Consider the following 20,000-nt stretch of genomic DNA (forward strand, 5'->3'; position numbering starts at 1 on the left):
TTAAGAAAAAGAAAAGGCATTTACAGAATGAAACAAATAAAATAGTCAACAACACAAAAAGAAAAACAAACACAAAAATGTGAAGGCTAAAATGATGATGGCTAAAATACACAGAAATATGACCAAAATCTTACGAAAAGATAACTAAAGTAAAAAGACAAGCAAGAGACAGAATCGGAAGAAAAGGCAAAAAATACGGCAAAAAAAACCCAAACGGCTATAATTAATTCAACGAAATCTAAATAAAATCAAATAAATCAAAGAATAAAGGACACCCACCGAGTCCGGACCCGAGCGCTGCAGCGGTCCCGGGGTCCAACTGGAACGGGTTGATCATCATCTGGGACTCGGGACCCCCGGGCCCACCGGCCGGGTTCTCCAGCTTGACGCCGGCCAGGCCCATGTTCTGGGCCAGGTAGTACTGGTAGAGCTCGGCCTCGGCCGGGGCCAGGCCCAGGTGCAGGCTGTGCTGGATCTGCTTCATGTTCTGCTGCAGCAGCATCATGTTGTGCATGTGCTTCTCGCTGGTCATGTGGATGCGCAGGTTCCTCGCCACGTTGGTCTCGTAGTCGCACACCTGCGAGGACAGCAAGGCAGATATCTTTTATTCGATCATTTTTATTATTGTTAGTATTACTTTATTATTAAAGTGGTTTCCCTACTTTGGACATTTTTTTTAACCATTTTCATCTATGACAGTGGTTTTCAACCAGTGGTCCTTGAGGAGTTTCCAGGTGGTCCCCAGCTAAATGATGGAGAGTTGGTAACCAAATTTGGTAATCCAAATGGACCCTAGATCTTTAACTCTTGAGAGCGTAAAATGAAACCAAATGGACCCTTACTTATAATTAGAGAATGTAGAAGAATTGTTATTTTGAATATTATAAGATTTGGGTCTGAGAGGCTAAATCTCATCAAACGGTGGTCCGTGGCTCAAATGCCAAAAAAATAATGGACCTTGATATGAAAAGGGTTGAAAACCTCTATGACATGCCCAAAGATTAGATTTAGATTTTTTTTTTATTCGATCCTCATCAACAGTATCATAAAACATTACATAGTGTAATGCAATGTTTTTTTTCTGGATGATAGAAAAGTTATAGGCTGAAGCTCAAAGCTTAACATTACATGCCCAAAGCCTTACAGCTATGCGATAGCTGTAAAGCTATTGCAGAGCTTCAAAATCCCTGCTGGCAAATGTAAACACACTGTGCTGCTACTTCCTACTTCCTGTGCCACCGCAGGATATTTCCCCCTGGGCCTTTGCCCCAGTGAATTCCCACGGAAACAGGTGGATACTATTTTTACTATTTGTTGTACAAAATTCAGTACATATAGGGCTTTTCAACTATCCAATTAATATATATTATAATTAATGATTTATCATTTTAATTATCTTATAAAAAATCTAACAAAGACAAGCATTCACACTTTGGTTTTACACAATACAGTACATCTCTAGACTGATTATTCAATTGCAAAAATAATAATTTCCTCAACTTTATGTCAGTCGATTAATTGATCATTTGATACAGTGCTTCACCCTTGCTGAAAATAGAAGCCATTGTTCTTGCATTAATAAAAAAAATACACAGTCACAGAGTGAGTAGACAGAAATAGTGCCATATTATAATGAGCATTAGTGAGCGATTGTAACTTTAACCCATTCAATCCAGGAACGCACACTGTGTCATTTTAGATTTTTAGCCATAACCATTATTTTATACTCTGGGCTATTCAAAAATAGCAGATATACAAGCTCATAGCACGGCACTGAGTGCCTGAGCTTGTAGATCTGCTATTTTTTGAAAAATCGTGAACATCTTTGAAAATCTTTGAATATATATTTTTTTAAAGCGAACATTCGTAACTCAAATCTTTGCTTCTGGGGGTCCCTGGAACAAAATATTTTTCAGATAGGGGTCCGCGGCCAAATACATATAATTTTGGGTGGTCCTTGACATGAAACAGTTTGAGAACCACCAGATATAGTAACATAGGATTAGAACTTTTTTTTTTGTAAAATCGGAACCTCAGGCCTTAAAGGGTTAATGGTTCACTTTTTATGCACAGTACTTTCACTTCAGAATGTGTGAAAAAAATGCTTGTTTCAATAATTACCAGCGGCCCCCCCTAACTACTGTAAAAGAAGCACAAATAATAAGTGTGTGTGTGTGTGTGTGTGTGTGTGTGTGTGTGTGACGCAGGGAGGTTGAATAAAGCAGTTCATTGTGGTGCCGCTCACTGCAACAAGCCAATGAGCAACAACACTGCTTATCCTCGGGGGCTACAATGATGCACTCAGTGTGTATTTATTACCTCGCAGCGCCAAGTGGGCTTCTGTTTGGGTTTGGAGGGCGAGGGCGCTCCCGGCACGCCGCAGCCCCCGGCCACCAGACTGGCGCTGGGCACGGGGTTGACGTGGTTGTGGTTGTGGTTGAACTGGGGCTCGCAGGCGACGCCGCCGTTCTGCAGCGTCTGCACGTTGTTGAGGTGCTTGTCCGACTGCATGTGGATGCTCAGGTTGCCCTTGGTGGTGGTGGAGTAGTTACACACCTATAGGTGAACCGCACAATAATATATAAGACAATGTATCATTGCTGTTGGAGCAGAAAACCTCATATCTCCATGTTTCATATTTTTTATTTTTTTGGGGGGTAAATTAATATCCTAATTCAGTGTGTCACTACAGTATAAAAAAATATCACATCTACGAGCTCACAAGGTGTCGCATAGCAATGCGTTGTGAGTTTGTAGGTCTGCTACTTTTGATGGTTTTGAAACATTTTGACAGTGAAAGTGGTTTTATAAATATTGAACCAATAAAAAATATTAACAAGAGCTTGTGACAAACGCTTTTTGGACATATGAGGTTTCCACCCGACAGCTGTTAGCTGTTATAACATCCTAGATGTTATAAAATCAAGAATTATTGCTTTTCTAAAACGGTTACCAAATATGGCAACATGACAATCATAGACACATCCCAATTAAAACAGTTTTTCATAACAAAAGGAGCATTCTTCTTACCTTGCAATAGGAAAACATAAATTGCATCCTAGGTGTATTTAACAATGGGACTTCAAGCAATGGAACTATCCATTTTTTAAGTGTTATTCTATTGTCATATGTGTGAATGTAACAAACAAAATAGTAATCAAAGAAGAAAACTAGAACTCTAGTGGGATGCCTAATAACTAAAATGTCGGTAGCAGGTTAAGGTTAAGTGCTAACTCATTTTAAAGAATAGTGCCCTCACACAAACTCCTTTCAATTCTTCACAAAAACAAAAAAAAACATCATATTTTCCTACATAATGATACTTGTACATAAGGTATTAAACACTAGATGATTGCCTTCCAGTAAACTTTTTTTCGGGTAATAAGCAGCATTTTTTTATGTGACACTAACTGCGTGGCACTTTATGGTCTATCTAAGAACACAGGATTGGACAGACCTCACAGCGGAAGGGCTTGTATCCGCAGGTATAGCTCTCTCCCCTGGCCAGGCGTGGGTGCGGCTGGCCCGTGCGGCAGTACACGCACGAGCCGCCCGACTCGGGGTGCTTCTCCTTCATGTGGGCGTCCAGCGTCTGCTGGTACTTGTAGTGCCAGTTACACTTGGGACACTTCAGCGTCTTGCAGGAGTTCCGCGAGTGCATCATGGTCATGTGACCGCCCAGGGACCGCGAGGACCCCAGCACCGTGTCACACTTGGGGCACTCCACCCCGCTGCCCGGGGACCCCTCGCCCGGACCCGGGGTCCCGGGGGTCCCCGGGGTGCCGGGGTTGACTCCGTGCTGGTGCAGGGGCCCCGGGCTCTCGTCGTCTCTGCCGCGCATGATCATCATGTCGAGGGGGTGGGAGAGGGGCGGGGACCCGTCGCGGCCGCCCAGGAGGGCGTCGCTGGCCGAGTCGTTGCTGCTCTCGCGGTCCCTGGCCGCCGCCAGGGCGGCCGCCAGGCGACCCTTCTCCAGCTCCAGCTCCTCGCAGGCGGCCAGGGAGGAGGAGGAGGCGAGGCCTTTGCCGTTGTCGCTGTTGTACTTCAGCACGCTGTTGGACAGGGGGGAAATGCTTTGGTTTAAGAGAGGGAAATCTTTGCTACTGGTGCTGTCGGCCCGCTGGCTCGCCATCATGGGCATGCCCATGGGCATGCCCATGCCCATGGCGCGCTCCACCTCCTCCTCCTCCGTCTCCACGCCGCCTCCGTTGGAAAACGCGTCGTCGTCCTGCTCCGGGCACTCTCCTCCCGCCGTGGCGCCGGGCTCCCGCTTGACGGCCGCGTACTGGCCTAGGTCGGGCCCGTTGGGATGCAAAGTGCGTGCATCCCTCACGTGGCCCTTGCAGTCACTCTCGCCGTCGCGGCCCTCGGCGGCGGCGGCAGCAGAACTCCCGCCAGGGGTCCTGCGTGCACCGGCGGCTCCTCCGCCGAAGTTTGGGTTGATCTCGGCCTTTGGCATGGGTTGGGTTCTGGGGGTTTGGTCGTTGGAGGAGCTGCTGCTGGCGCTGCCCTTCAGGAAGGCGAAGCCCGCCTGGAGGGATTCGGCGTTTTCCCCGCCGCCGCCGCTGTGGAAAGCGTTCCACAGGCCGCGGAGCCCGGGGTCTGGCCCCAGGAAGTTTGCAGGCGAGGGGTAGTGGGGTAACACAGAGTTGGGGGATTTTTTTGGTTCCAGAAAGCTTATAAGAGGTTCTTTGTCCTTGCCGATGCCCTGGATGATGGCGGAGACGTGCTTGTTGCTCAGCAGCTTCTGCTCCTGCTCGTTCAGGGTCATGCGGTGGTCGTGCACAGCGTGCGTCACAAAGGAGCGGCTGTAGCCGAACGACAGCTTGCACAGGAAACACATCAGCACGGGCTTCCGCCGCCCGTCGGCCACGCAGCCCTCGAACTTGGACAGGTCCACATTGTTGGGGACATCTTTGGACACACAGGAGTTTTTGGCCGCGCCGTCCGCCGTCAGATAGTCTTTGTCGGTCTTGTGGCGGAGGTCGTAGACGCGGAAAGTGTGCAACACGGGCCTGGTGGCGCCCGCCAGCCCCCCAGCTGAGGTATTTGGGAAGGAGGGGTGGTCGGCCACCAGGGATTTGTTCCCCAGGGACGAGGCAATGTGGAAGGTGTTGATGATCTGGGGGTAGAAGGACATGGGTGCAGCGGGCTGCTCCGCGGCCCGCTCCCCCCGCCCGGGGCTCTGGCCGCTGGCGTGCCCCTGGGCGTTGGTGGTGGGGGGGAAGGCTTGGGGAGACAGCAGGCCCCTGAACTGGAGGGAGGCCGAAGAGAGCCCTCCCGCCCCCTGGCCGCCGGAGGCGCCGCGCTGCTCTTTGGTGTCCTCCAGGATGAAGGCGGAGCCATCAGGCTGGTAGACGATCTCGCCGCACAGGTTCTCCACGTCGCTGTCCTCCTCCTCCTCCTCCTCCTCCATTTCGCTGTTCGCCTCCGCTTCTTCGGCGCCGTCGCGCCCCTCGTGCTCCTCCCCGTCCTCGCTCTCGTCGCCCGCCGCGCCCATGGCGAGCGTGTCGTCCTCGTCGTCCTCTCCGCGGCCCCCCGCCGTGCTCGGCAGGCGGGCGTTGGGGCAGTGGTGCTCCATGTACTTCTGTAAACTGGAGAAGGACCTGGAACAAGCAGAGGGAACTGGATTAGGCAGGGGGACACGACGGAAAAATCTCCCTCTTTCCTGTCCTGTCTTTGTTTAAAACTATCAATAAAGGCAGAAACGCCTACAAAACCTTATTTTTTTTAAATATATATAATATATATATAACGAGTTTAGGTTAACGGTTATTGCATTATTACATTACAGTCATTTAGCAGACGCTTTTATCCAAAGCGACTTACAATAAGTGCATGAAAAAAACATTCATCCCTATGCCACCATTTTCCCTTATTGTACAACCAACCGTCCAATCATTCTTTTTTACATTTATTCTTGCCACAGAAAAGTGGAGTCCTAGAGGGTTCCCAAGGAGGCAAACATCCAAAGCAAAAACAATTGAGGCGGGAGACCACTGTAAAATGCAAAAAAGAAATGTTTTAATGCCTTCCAACAGCTATTTTTTACAATAACTCTTCCTCAGGCAGCCATGGACTGCTGCATTGTTGCCTGAGGAAGAGTTTTTGTACTCGAAATGCATTGCCGAGTAGTCTGTAAGAGTTTAAGCCAATTGTTTGTTAGTTTCCCTAAACAAAAGCTTGTAAACATAGCTGTTTGAAGGCATTACAACTATTATTTTGTCTATACAGTGGTCTCTCTTGTCAATTGTTTTTGATTTACATTTATTTTTTACATTGGAATGTGTTCCAGGGGCCACAAGAAAAGTTCCCCTCGGGGCCCCCCAGTTGAATCGCATACTGACCTAGAACATTCGTTGCAGGGGATCTCCTTGGCGGGCGCCACGGGAGAGGTGGCGGGGGCGGAACAGTCCGTGCCCAACGCCGCTCCTCCTTGTAAAGTCCCGGTAACGCTCCCGTTGGCGTTCCCGGTAGTAAAGCTTTCTCTCCGGCTCTGCTCGCCGGCAGGGCCGCTGGTTGTCGCACTAACGCTAACAGTGGTGGCGGGGCTAGCGGCGGCGCTCCTCAGGGGGCTCGCGGACCCCCCCTTCTCCGACTCTCCGGCGGCGACTGGAGACGATCGGTTGTTGTTGTTGTTGCTGCTGCTGCTGCCGGCGGCAGCGCCGTTGTTGTTGTGGTTGTTGTTGTTGGCGACACTGGTCTCCATGGCGACGACGGCGGAGTTGTCCTCGGCAACAGCGTCCAGCTTCTGGCCACCATGTTCCTGCTGCCGTGACGACACCATAGGGGGAGAGTCACAGGTTGCCATGACGACGGCTACATAGGGCTCTCATCTCATCCAGCCTAACAGGGACCTGAGTGGAGGATGACAAAACAGAGACAAGGAGGGTTAGGACAGCCGTTCACAAACCTGGTGGGCACGTGAGGATACTGTAAGGTGGTCCCCAAATAACTGGCGAGAGACCTTTATTCATAACATTAATATATTAAAAACATATATATACTGTATATATATACTCTATTTAAAACCTTTAAAAATATCATTGCTATAAATGTGAACTTACAAATATACTACATTAGTTCCATTGATCCAAGCCGGAACACAATCAATTGACTTTGATAATAATAATAAACTTTATTTGTATAGCACCTTTCATGACATGAAATGCAGCTCAAAGTGCTTTACAGAGCAAGAATAAAGCACAAGTGCTTTACGGAAAAAAGTACAAATGATTAACAATAAAGCAAAAAATAAAAGCCAAAACATAAAACCCAAAACAGAGACATCAGCTTGAGTGGTTAAAAATCTGGAAAAATCGACTGCATAAATGCTGATACCAATGTGGTCAAAATATATATATAATATACCCATATATCGTCCAAATCTATTTACAGTATATATGGGTCTGGCTCTATGAACTATGTAGTAATTCACTCGTGAATAAACTCATGTAATAAAGCAAAACAAAATATCATGATTGAAGCGTTTTGTCGGGCCACGTTCTAATCTGTGATGTGTGAAACAGTATGAAAAGGAGCCTCCCCCACATTAGAGCTCCGTTTCCATTATGCTTCCATATAAGACATGCTGGTTTCTATGGAATCCAAATGACTGGAATCAGTCATGGTGACTGTGAACTTTAAATCCATGTGAATGGGAATAAAACAAAAAAAAAAGACACAGCCATCTAAAAAACGCACTCACGTCTCACAAAAAAACCCTCATTCCAATCAGGCTGTCTCCCTCACTCACACACACACACTCACACACACACACACACACACACACACACACACACACACACACACACACACACACACACACACACACACACACACACACACACACACACACACACACACACACACACACACACACACACACACACACACACACACAGAAAATTCCTAAGCTGTAACTTTAATGCAATCAAATAACACAGGACTATTGTCTACCTTTCCGTGTCTGTTTGCAATCGCGCACCGCTGAGGAGATAAGCAGGCCAGTGCCATGACAACTTTTGAAGAGAGAGGGAGAAATCCAATATCATACTGGCAGAGGGAGAGAGAGAGAGAGAGGGAGAGAGAGAGAGAAAGAGAAAAGCTCCCACTCAGGTCTTTGTCTTAAAGCTGACAGACTCAGCCGGTTCAACCGCCCCCACAGAATTAATAACAACTCATCTTTGGACAAAAGTTTTCTCTAAATCTTCTCCCTGCTGACCCCAGAGAGAGAGAGAGAAGACCCTTGGTAACAAGGCTGGAGGGAGGGGGGGCACAACAACAACCAGTGGTGGATTGAAGAACTACTTAAGTAAAAGTAGAAATACCAGAGTGTACAAATACTACTATTTTACAAGTAAAAAGGTCTGCATTCAAAAATGTACTTCGGTCAAAGTACTAAGGCTTTAGTTGATTCATATATATATCATGTCATTGGAATAGTTATTGATCATAACTACTTAAGCCCTATTCTATACTTAGGAAATAGCTGATCTACAAGCTCACAGATCGGCCAAAAATGAAAATAGATTTTTCATTAATAATTTGATTATGTACAATAATGTACTGTAAATGTGCAAACTAACTAACAAAAGCGGTCAAATAATGGTAGCGGAGTAAAAAGTACAGCATTTGCCTCTGAGATGTAGTGTCAAGTAAAATCACTCAAGTAAAGAAAAAGTACAGTGAAATTGTACTTAAGTACAATACTTGAGTAAATGAACTTAGTCAACTGTATGCCCACTGTTGCACAAACAAAACCTGATCCTTCTCCCCGTCCCTGTCAGGGAAAATCCTCAAGTGTTTAATAAAACATAATTATAGTGGACCTACACATTCTCAGAGTTAAATTAACACTGGGCATCTTGCTGTGTGTGGTAAGAGTTTTAAAGGGGGAATGGTTCCAGAAACAGTTGTTTTCTGATCATAAAATACCTCAGCGCTGTGAAATGAGAAAGGCTGGCAGCAGGTGCACCTCTGTTGTAGAGTCCACTTTGTTTTGGTTTCCTAACAGTGAAGGCCAACACTACATTATAGGGATGAGCATTTGGACCTTTTTTTTTACCTTTGTGTAACGTAGGCGATTAACCGTCTATGACGTCATATCAATAAATAAAGTTGCAGTCCTATGTGTGGGCCGTTCAAATAGGGCCTAAAACATGTTTTGTAAATGAATATACATTAGATCAAATTAGACAATAGATTAGATATTATACATTCTTCTTTTCAAATTTCTTCTCTATGTTATTAGATATTGTAAAATATTGAATGAGGAACAATTATAGATATTATTTAAGTTTAATTAATTCAGATAATTTAGTCATAAACGGTTAGTGACACACATTACGGTTAACCATTTAACTGTCCCATCCTTACACTTCATCAACACAATGAGTGCACCAACCACTCAAGCCTTATATACTTCGCTGTACGATGAATAGTGAAATTATCAGATCTACAAGCACAACAATGCGTCGCAACGCATCAACACGTTTTTAAAATAATAATGAAAAGGGAACGGTTTCGGACATACAAGGTTTCGCCCAACAACAACGAAATCCAGAACACACAGAAGCAAGGCCGCTATCGGTCTCGCCGTTGCTGCCAAGGCAGCATTGATTGTTTTAAGGGGAAAGGTGGACTTTTGTGTGTGTGTTTTTTGGTGAATCTATATTTGGGCCTGTTCTTTCAGCTCAGGAGTTGTGTGGATTAGCAGCAAATTAAGCCACTGATATATATCACAAAGGTACTATACAAACTGTAAAAATACAAGGAAGGTAACACAATATACGGAATAGGGTTTGGCTCTGTACTTGGAGCTCTTTTTTCTGTCTACACCCAAATCTCTTCGACAAAAATAGTCGATATATGAGGCTATTTTTGGCTGATGTTCCCCCCAGAATTTGGATGCTGGGGTTCGACTGGTTAAGTCTTGTTTAAATGAATGATGTTTGCAGATTACAAATTCTATTCAAAAAGCACCTTCAGAGAATGAGTGCATTTTCAGAAAAAAATATATTAGCGAGAGAGAGAGAGAGAGAGAGAGAGAGAGAGAGAGAGAGAGAGAGAGAGAGAGAGAGAGAGAGAGAAAAGAGAGAGAGAGAGGAGGCAAGCTGCCATGAGGAATGATGTTTGGAATACCAGTGAGATGTTATCAATCCTGGGTTGCTGCCCATCTCTCAACCCCTTCACTACTTCAATCTCTTGGAGAGCACGCACACGCACGCGCACACACACGCACGTGCGCGCGCACACACACACACACACACACACACACACACACACACACACACACACACACACACACAGACACACAGACACACACACACACACACACGAACACGAACACACACACACACACACACACACACACACACACACACAGGGAGAGGGAGAAATGTGCCAGAGCACCACACGGCGGCCCTCCTACCAGTCAATCATTTCATTTCGTAATCAAAGAGATGTCATTTCACAAACACCAAACAGAACGAGAACCGTGAAAGTGAGAGAGAGGAGAAAAAAAAGGAGAATGAAAGCAGGGGGAAAATAATGAAGTTTTCCTAATTATATTTGCTCTCCTTTCTCTTGCTTAGCAAGAACATCAGCGCGCCGTTTCAGATGGTTTGTGTTAGGGGGCTGTGCAATTAACCGAAAATATATCAAAACCGAGATTTAGAAGCAGTTTTTCTTTGTTTTTTACATAGCCACGAATCGACACTAAAACATTGATATAGATTTTTTAAATATTTAACCACTTAACCCTGTATTATACTTGTACAATGATGGCGTACAGAAAGTAGTGAAAATATTTTCACTATATTTAATAACATAATCGATCATTCATCGGAATCGAAGGCAAAGGTTTGAAATAGCGGTGATACGGTTTGTGTGAAAATGAGCTGGCATCGGAACGCAGGGTTTTAAAGAGCCCGTGTGTTAACCTTTAACCCTTTCCACCTGCTGCTTAATTCTCTCCCTCTCACTCGCTCTCTCGCTACGGAGCTACAAAAGCAATTAGAGGATTAATCTGCAACAATCCAAGGCTAAACAAAGCTCTTGGAGGGACAGTAAAAGCGTTAGGAATGAAATCAAACGTGGGTGCGTGTGTGTGGTTGTGTGTGTCCGTGTGTCCGTGTGTCCGTGTGTGTGTGTGTGTGTGTGTGTGTGTGTGTGTGTGTGTGTGTGTGTGTGTGTGTGTGTTCGTGTGTGTGCTATAATCAAGTCTAATCTGAGATAACCCAGAGATGATTCCATGGGGAGACTAGTGATAGATTAAAAAAATAATAATAATACAGAACAGAGAATGAGAGAAATTATTTTCTCTCTCTCTCGCTCTCTCTATCTGTGTCAGATGTGCTAAATCGGCGAGATTAAAGGCAGAGTAAATTAAATAAATAAAAATCACAAATCACAAAAGAGTAGATAATGAATTTCGAATGATTATCATTTGGAACGTGGCAGTGACAGACAGAATGACTTTAAGCAAACACACAATGACTCATCCACGCAGAAGATCCATGGGGTTATATCGGTACCCTCGGTATACTTGGTGATCGTTTGTTTTACACCATAAGATCGTGCCAAATGGGTGGCGTCTATATACCGCATACAGGCTAGAATAAAGTCAAGCAATGAATAGCGGAAATTTTAGCCACTCTGGTATTTTCTCTTTTTCGAGTACATTTGGTTGGGGCGACTGTCTGAAAACTCAGTGGAAATATCTTGACGCGGTTGAGCCCCACCCATGTGGTATACTCCAAACAGGTTAAAACAAACACTTGTAATTACATATCGTCGCTGTCGGGCGAAAACCTTCTATGTCCAAAACCGTTACTTTTCAGGAAATGGAACAAAAATCAAAGAAATGGTTAAAATAGCCAATCTGCAAGCCCAAGGATGCGTTGCATCGCGACGTGTTATGGGCTTGTAGATTGGGTATTTTCACTGCTTTTGCTTGACTGTCTTGTACGACGAAGTAGGGAACTAACTTGCGAAAAAAGAAATATGGAGATACGAGATTTCTTCCCGACAGAGATGACATAAACATTATTTGGAGCCTACGGTTCTTCTGGTGCCGAAGCTGAAAATAAGCCTTTTTGTCTTAACATACATCTATACATGTTAATTCATGCTTGGAACAAGCATTGGAAATTAGCAGCAATTAGCTTTGTGTCCTAAAAACAAGAAAGGATTGGGTAGCAGTCAGAATGTGTGTATAACGCCACAAGAATGCATGGTACTTATAATACACCCTCTCTCTCTCTTTCTCTCTCTCTATCTCTCTCTCTGCCTGCCTGTCTACATGAAGAACTGTCTTTGTCTCTGTCTGTCTGTCTGTCTGTCTCTCTCTCTCTCTGTCTGTCTGTCTGTCTGTCTGTCTGTCTGTCTGTCTGTCTGTCTGTCTGTCTGTCTGTCTGCCTCTCTGCCTGTCTCTCTGCCTGTCTGTCTGTCTGTCAGTCTGTCAGTCTGTCTACTGGCTGTTGCGATGATGTTTTTGAGGTATTTTCTCACGCAAGTCTATATTTAAGTTTTTCACGAAGAAGTTTGGCCACAGAAAGCTGCAAGCGCTCGTGCGTGTGTGTTCTTCTGTGTGTGTTCATGATGTCCTTCAATGTGTTTCATACATGTGCTCGTATGACGCTTCGGTTCAACACAAAATAAGACGATAAAACACATCCGACAGTGTTGGGGGGAAAAATAAACATGTATCCTACACTGAAGAGCTCCCTACATGTACTTAACGTGCTTCTGCCTTCTAAGCCCATAAATTATCCATTCGTGGGGCCAACAATAATGCATCCCATTCCTACAGCCAACCATAATGTCGCTGTCGAATGGAAACCTTGTATGACCATTTAAAACCATTGAAAAAATAACATAAAATAGTGAAAATAGCTCATCTACAAGCTCACAACACGCCACATCAGTAGACAGTAGTCACATGGTAGATCAGCTATTTTCACTACTTCTGTGTGACACTAATGTATGATGAACGAGGGCATTAATTTACGGAAAAACATATTAAAAGTGTAAATATGGAGGAGATACAAGATTTCTGCCCGACAACAATTATATAAATATTTCATTTGTATTCGCCCATGTCCTTTCCAACGCTTGTGCAAAACAGTCATTGCGGGCAAAGCAAAAAGTAGAGGGTTTGAGATCTAATACGACACAATACGACAGGATTTACTACACGTCACTGTGTCTTTTTCCTGCTTATTCCATCGGGGTGAACCACAATCCCCTCCCCCCTTTTTGAACTGTAGCTCGGACATAAAACTCTGCAGTATATGAATTATGCATCTCCTAACACTTTAAGTACAGAATTATGTCTTGTTTTGGATAAGCCAACGTGTTGTTAAGCACTTGGCACTGACATATCACCTCCATGCTAACAGGCTAGCAGCTGTTTACACGTACACTGCAAGCCACTAGCCCCCCTTAGAAACCTCATATCTCCATATTTAAACTTTTTGAACAATGTTTTTTTCATAAATTAATGCCCCGCTTCATCTTACTAAAGTGTCTCACAAAAAGTTGCAGAAATAGCTGATCTACAAGCTCACAATGTGTTGCGATGTGACACGTTGTGAGCTTAGAAGATCCGCTATTTCAGCTATTTTAGGAAAAAAGAAATGTATGTTAAAGTGATTAAGTGTGTTATAAATAATTAACCGATGAATTAGTATTAACAAGAGATGTGACTAGATAATAACTACATTGGATCCATTTGAACATTGGTACTTTTTCTTTATTTCTTTTACATTTCCCAAAAATGTATAGTCTTGGTCATACAAGGTTTCCCCCCGACAGCGGACGTTAGCCTGTATGTGTGGTGGGAATGTTGCTGCATCATCATGCCGCCTGGTTGTACACTGAGAGGGTAGCAGCAGAGAGAGTGTGTATGCCAGCGTACGTTCCAAATATCTGTGCCTGGAGGACTGTAGTTGTTATAGGCTGATGCTCGCTGTCATGGGTTCTTCCAAACGGACCCTTACATGTCGGTAACTCTGAGAGTGTACACATGGAACCAAATGGACCCTTACAGGTCTCTAATTCTGAGAGTGTACAAATGGAACCAAATGGACCCCTTCCATTTGTACGCTCTCAGAGTTAGCTCCTCTTCTCGGCATCAGACCTTGCGTTTTAGCACTCTCGCCGGCGTTTTTTGTGCCGGCGCACTCAGGTGCCCGGAGTAGAGAGTAGTTTAGAGAGCATTTGGAGAGGAGTGCCACTCATCAAAGTCATATTGTTCAACTAACCAATCAAAAAATCGAGTAAGAGGCGGGTTCTGACAAGATCAACCAAAAAGCCAGACAGACCCGAGTGGGAGCTTTTTCTGACCGATCTTCATCGAGATTCGCCACTATACACGAATCCACGGCGCGCTGCCCTGCGCGCAGCCATTGCTGCGGTCTGAACGCTACGCGGACGTAAGACCACAGCAATGGCGGCGCGCAGGGCAGCGCGCCGTGGATTCGTGTATAGGAAGCAGTTATAGGGGAATAGGTCTAAGTGCCTAAGCTCAGGGACGCTTCGACACATTTGCTGAGGCCTGGAATCGAACCTGCGGGACCTTTGGCTTCCCAGGCGGGCTCTCTAACCGTTCAGATAATCACCATTCACTTGTCTCCACGCTAAGCCATTTGAAAAGCACCCGCGAGCCTCATCATGGCCTCTCATTAGCACGCAATAGCCTTATAGCTTATAGTTTAGCCCTTTTTTTTATTCCAAAGAACCGGTCCGCTGTGGGCCGCTGGACGTGTTTGAAGTCATCCTAATCCGTTTAGCATGTGTTAGCATTAACTTTAACACCGGGTGTCAGCGATAGCTGGACGTTAAGAGTCACGAGTGATAAAGTTATTCATCCCCCTCATTTCAAAACAGGGCAAAACTGTGCGTTTTCTTTGCAGCACAAATAAATGTTCCAGACAACAAAGTATTTAGACTCGTAGTTTATTCAGTTTGCTGGTGTTTGTTTTTTCTACATTATCAGGACATAATTTCGGTGCAGCAGAGCTCACAGTGTTTAGTTTTTTTAGGCAGATCATGTTACCGCTGTGCTTAGTCAGTGCCCTCCCTGTCACACGGTCGGTCTCTCTCTCTCTCTCTCTCTCTCTCTCTCTCTCTCTCGCTCTCTCTCTCTCTCTCTCTCTCCTTCTCTCTCTCCTTCTCTCTCATTCACCTGTCTCTCTCCCACTGGCCTCCTTCGCTCTGCTAACCAACCGCACTCCTTTTCTTTCATTGGGAGAGTGAGAGAGAGAGAGAGAGAGCGGGAGAGAGAGAGAGTGAGAGAGACTCACAATGAAGCCCAGGTTTTTCCACCCTCAGAAACAGTTCCCTTCTTTTCACAAAGAACAAAGGAGATGGCCTCAGTCGCTCCTACCTCTGTTTTTTAATTAAGCATGTCCCCCCCTGCACGCTCACGCACACGCACACGCACACACACACACACACACACACACACACACACACACACACACACACACACACACACACACACACACACACACACACAGACAGACACAGACCAAGGTGATTAAAGTGGCAGATCTGATCCTGTGAGAGGTGAATAAAAGCAGAGGAATGCCTCTGCTTGGGACACTGCTAGTTCTCTGCACTGCTCTGACAGACTCACTCTGTGGCTTATTGTTTTTCCTGCTCTCCCCTCAATCTCAACCATCTCTCTCCCTCTCTCTCTCTCTCCCTCCCTCCCTCCCTCCCTCTCTCCCTCTCCCTCTCCCTCTCTCTCTCTCTCTCTCTCTCTCTCTCTCTCTCTCTCCCCCATCTGCTTTTCAGAAGCTCCTGAAAGGGGCGTTCAAAAGCACCCCCCCCCCCCCCTCTGCCCCCATCTTCACGTTTGTCTATTCTTCTAATCTACTCTCTCTCTCTCTCTCTAACTCCAGCTTTTCTTAAAGTACTTACAGTATGCACACAAACACACAGAAGTAGCAAGAAGCACAGAGGGGAAACGGTAATAAAACCCCCCGAATAGGAACATTGTCGTCCTGAGAGCCAAAGTTGGCCATACACAGTACAATATAGGCTATATTTACACCCAGAGGTTTCAGAATGTCTGGTCAAAAAAATCCCCTACTTCTGTTTCACAAAGGCTTCACTCTCTAATGGGGAGGTTTAGCCGTTCATCCCATTGGTTTCTCAAGCTTATTTTTAATTTCAAGGACCATCCATAACTCCTTGAGAGTGTGTAAATGGAACCAAATGGACCTGTAAGGGTCCATTTGGTTCCATTTGCACACTCTCAAGGACCCCTGAGTGAGAGTCCCTGGACCCCACTTTGAGAACTACTGCCATATAGGGCTCACAGAACTAGAGTTACAATGCATAATTATAACAACGTCATAATTGCATTCAAGACTGTGATTTTTCAAGCGTTTTACACACTTCATTGATAAGACGGCTCCACTCTGTACATCAACATATAATGAGACTACATGCAATGACTTCAATTCATGAATTATATAAATATAATCCATGATTTTGTTGTATTTGTGTATAGGTATTGTTGGGGTGTTATGCACTGGATTTTACCTACAGAAACACACTGCTCTCTTGCCGAATTTTAGTGTTTTCACTGTTTGTTTTTGGTTGGCCAAAAAACGTCCCTGTCTACTAAAAGAAACCAAAACACAGCGAGAAGGCAGTGTGTTCTTGCAGGTAAACACCACCACACTACTCCAGTGGCTGATAACTGCTGGTACAGATGGAAATGATGGGTAAAACAATGTGTTTATTGTATTGTTATGTAAACAGGGCAAAGTTACATACAGTACTATGCCTTTAAGTTGTTTTGTCCAGCAGGCTAGTCAGAGCAGCAGCCCAAATCTCAATGTGTAATTGCAGTGTGACACCAACACGTTTTGGTTTTGACGGCTCAACAGGATATTTTAAAGCTTTATGCACATTTACAACGTTTCTACACCTTCTAACAAAACAAGAACAATGCAGTTAAAGGTAGGGTAAGTGATATTTTTGGTTAAAAAGGTTAAAGTACTATATTCTGATAGTAATAATCATTGCTACAGAGCGTTTGTTCGGTCACAGGGGTCTCTCCAGCTCTTTAGTAAACAGAATATAGTACATGTTCAGGTAGGTGACAAAATTTAAGCCAATCAGGAGAGAGCACTGAAAATGCATTTTCTGTTTAATAAAAGAGCTGGAGAGACATGGGAGCTCGATTTACTGAACAAACACTCTATAGCAATGAGTACTATAAGAAAATAATGTGCTATTTAACACTTATTTTAACCAGAGAGACAGAGAGAGACTTTAAGTCAAAAGTGGCTAGAAAAAGGCTTTAGCTTTTCGCTAATCTGCACGTCAAACTCCACATCCCAAACTTTTCAGCGGATCGGATCAATTCCAGATTGCGTCTTCAAAGCGACTCGCTCAGGCAGGCACAGCCCCGCAAAGTCAAAACAACAAAGTCAGAAAGAAGGACCAGCGTGAGACCAATGGGGTGTGTGTGTGTCCATCCCTTTTCCACCCCAAGGTCTTCATGAAGGTCATCCCTCTCCCGGCATGAGGCCACTCTGCCCCAACACCAAACCCTCTATCAAAATGTCAGCCAGTGTTAGCCAAAGACAAAGGTGAAGGGCGCCCGTGAAAAGCCCCGGCATCCATCTCCCCACACTGTCAGTTCCTCCTTGAATGGGGCCTCCTCAGCTCTAATTAGGCCTGTTTATTTGTTGCCATGCAGAAAAGGAGGGATGGAAGGAAAGAGAGAGAGAAAGAAGTGGAGAAAAAAAAAACAGGGAGATCAAGGAGGAGAGGGGAATTATCTCCTGCACAATGTGAGAGAGAGGAGCCTTCGGTCGCCATCAAAGAACACAGACACACACGCACGCACGCGCGCGCGCGCACACACACACACACACACACACACACACACACACATACACACACACACACACACACACTATACACATAATCACAGAAGAAGCTTAATGCTCTCTGTTGAAAGTAGTGGGGGGGGGGGGATAACTGCAAAAGGATGAGGGGGGTTGATGGAGAGGAGAAGGATGTGTGAGTGAGTTTGTATGTGCGTGTGTGCGTGCAATGGCTCTGTCGTGACCAAGTGTTTTTCGTCTTCCTCTACTTTTTTACTTCACAAAAGGTTTCTTTGCCTGTGTGTGTGTGTGTGTGTGTGTGTGTGTGTGTGTGTGTGTGTGTGTGTGTGTGTGTGTGTGTGTGTGTGTGTGTGTGTGTGTGTGTGTGTGTGTGTGTGTGTGTGTGTGTGTGTGTATGTGTGTGTGTGTGTGTGTGTGTGTGTGTGTGTGTCGCCTGGAGGTGTAATATTAGACACTAGATGCAGTAGCTCCCTCTCCTCCTCCTCCCCTCTCTCTCTCTCTGTCTGTCTATCCTTCCCCTCTATCCCCTCTCTCTCTGCCGCCCGCGTCTCCCGGGCGAGCGAGGGCCTTCATTACCCAAACGACACCTTATCATTACCGGGCGAGGCGCGGTCCCAGACACCTAAAGCAACGCAAGCCACTCCATTTAGCACTGGAATCTTGTTCGACAAATTACCTTCTCCGCCACAAAGATGCCTTTTAGCGAATCAGAATCAAAAAACTACGCCCGAGAGAGAGAGAGAGAGAGAAAGAAGAAAGAGCAGGGGAGTGAGAGAGAGATAGAGAGAGTGAGAGGGAGAGAGAGAGAGAGAGAGAGAAAAGACAGAAGAGGAGAAGGATCCTCCTGCCCCCCCCACCCCTCCCACCCTCCCCCCTTGAGCAGGTATGCGCGAACCAAGCCTGAAGTCGATGACAAGTAAATTGGTCTCATTGGTTGCTCTGGTAACATTACACTCAAATGCCCCAAGGTCCGTACCTGATATTTCATTGTTCGGAGGGAAAAATAACCTGGGTAATATAGGAGATATGGGGCGACATTTGAGCTGACAAGCGTCAAAGAGGAAACAAAAAAAGTGGTCAGATATGCAAATCGCCAGAAATGTCTTGACCAGGTGTGCAACACAAAGCAACCGGATGTGATCCGACCGAGGCCAGCATATAACGACGGTTGGCTCAGACTCTGAATGCAATAAATGCCTAGAAAATGGCTTGTTTTTCTTGGACCACGATGTTAAAAATGTAATTTAGATAGCATGTTATTTATAGTCAGGTGCTAAGTCTGTTTACCTGGTATCCTAATAGTTCCATTGTACAGATTATCATTTTTGATAGTATATAGTTTTTTAGACTGATGCTAGATTCTTGGTTTACCTGTGATCCTATAGTTTACTGAGGCACTACATTGTCTCTCTGCATTTGATGTATGTGTTCACCTTGCTTATTGGCTCTATGCACCGCAGCCATATTTGGACAGAAGTTGGGCCTCTTCCTTACTTCCTTCACAGGTATTACCAATGATACTAATGAAGGCTCTGTTCCCTTTAGTTTAGCACAGTGGTTCTCAAACGTTTTAATTTCAAGGACCTTCATAACTCAGAGAGTGTACAAATGGAACCAAATGGACCCTTACTGGTCCATTTGGTTCCATTTGTACACTCTCTGAGTTACATACCTGTAAGGGTTCATTTGGAATTGGAACCCCCTCAAGGGACCATGAGGGTCCCTGGACCACACTTTGAGACCCACTGGTGTACCTGCGTGTTTCCAATGAGCCAACGTGCACAATATCAGCACCCTGACTCTGTTTGAGCAGAATGGAACAGAGCCTTCATTACTAGTATCATTGGTAACACACCTGTGAAGGTAGTAAGGAAGAGGCCCAATTTCTTTACAATATGGCTGCTGTTCATAGAGCCTATTGTAAGTCACTCTGGATACGAGCGTCTGCTAAATGCCTAAATTGTCAAATCGTCAAAGAGGGTATCAGTCCAGGGTATATGGATGGATGCATGCTTTTAACTCTTAACGAGTAACATGAGAAACATCAGCCTTGGTAAATGACAGGTCACAAAATCTGATCTAAGATCACATTACGGCTACAATCCCTAACGATAGCCATGAAGT

The 20,000-nt window shown here is 45.1% G+C and overlaps 1 protein-coding gene across 2 annotated transcripts in view; it reads right to left on the reverse strand.

Moving 5' to 3' along the window:
- The window catches only part of zfhx4 (zinc finger homeobox 4), a 135,899-nt gene that overhangs the window by 90,338 nt on the left and 25,561 nt on the right, over window positions 1–20,000 (reverse strand). For both annotated transcript variants that reach the window (XM_084048052.1, XM_084048051.1), the window contains exons 2-5: window positions 6,348–6,857; window positions 3,458–5,606; window positions 2,320–2,556; window positions 280–577 (exon numbers count right to left, since the gene is read on the reverse strand). In XM_084048052.1, the coding sequence (XP_083904178.1) occupies window positions 280–577; window positions 2,320–2,556; window positions 3,458–5,606; window positions 6,348–6,811 (3,148 nt within the window). In that variant the 5' untranslated portion in view covers window positions 6,812–6,857. The remainder of the gene's footprint in view (window positions 1–279; window positions 578–2,319; window positions 2,557–3,457; window positions 5,607–6,347; window positions 6,858–20,000) is intronic.

The sequence above is a fragment of the Gymnoscopelus microlampas genome (assembly GCF_963454915.1).
Source record: "Gymnoscopelus microlampas genome assembly, chromosome: 22".
Classification (NCBI taxonomy): domain Eukaryota; kingdom Metazoa; phylum Chordata; class Actinopteri; order Myctophiformes; family Myctophidae; genus Gymnoscopelus; species Gymnoscopelus microlampas.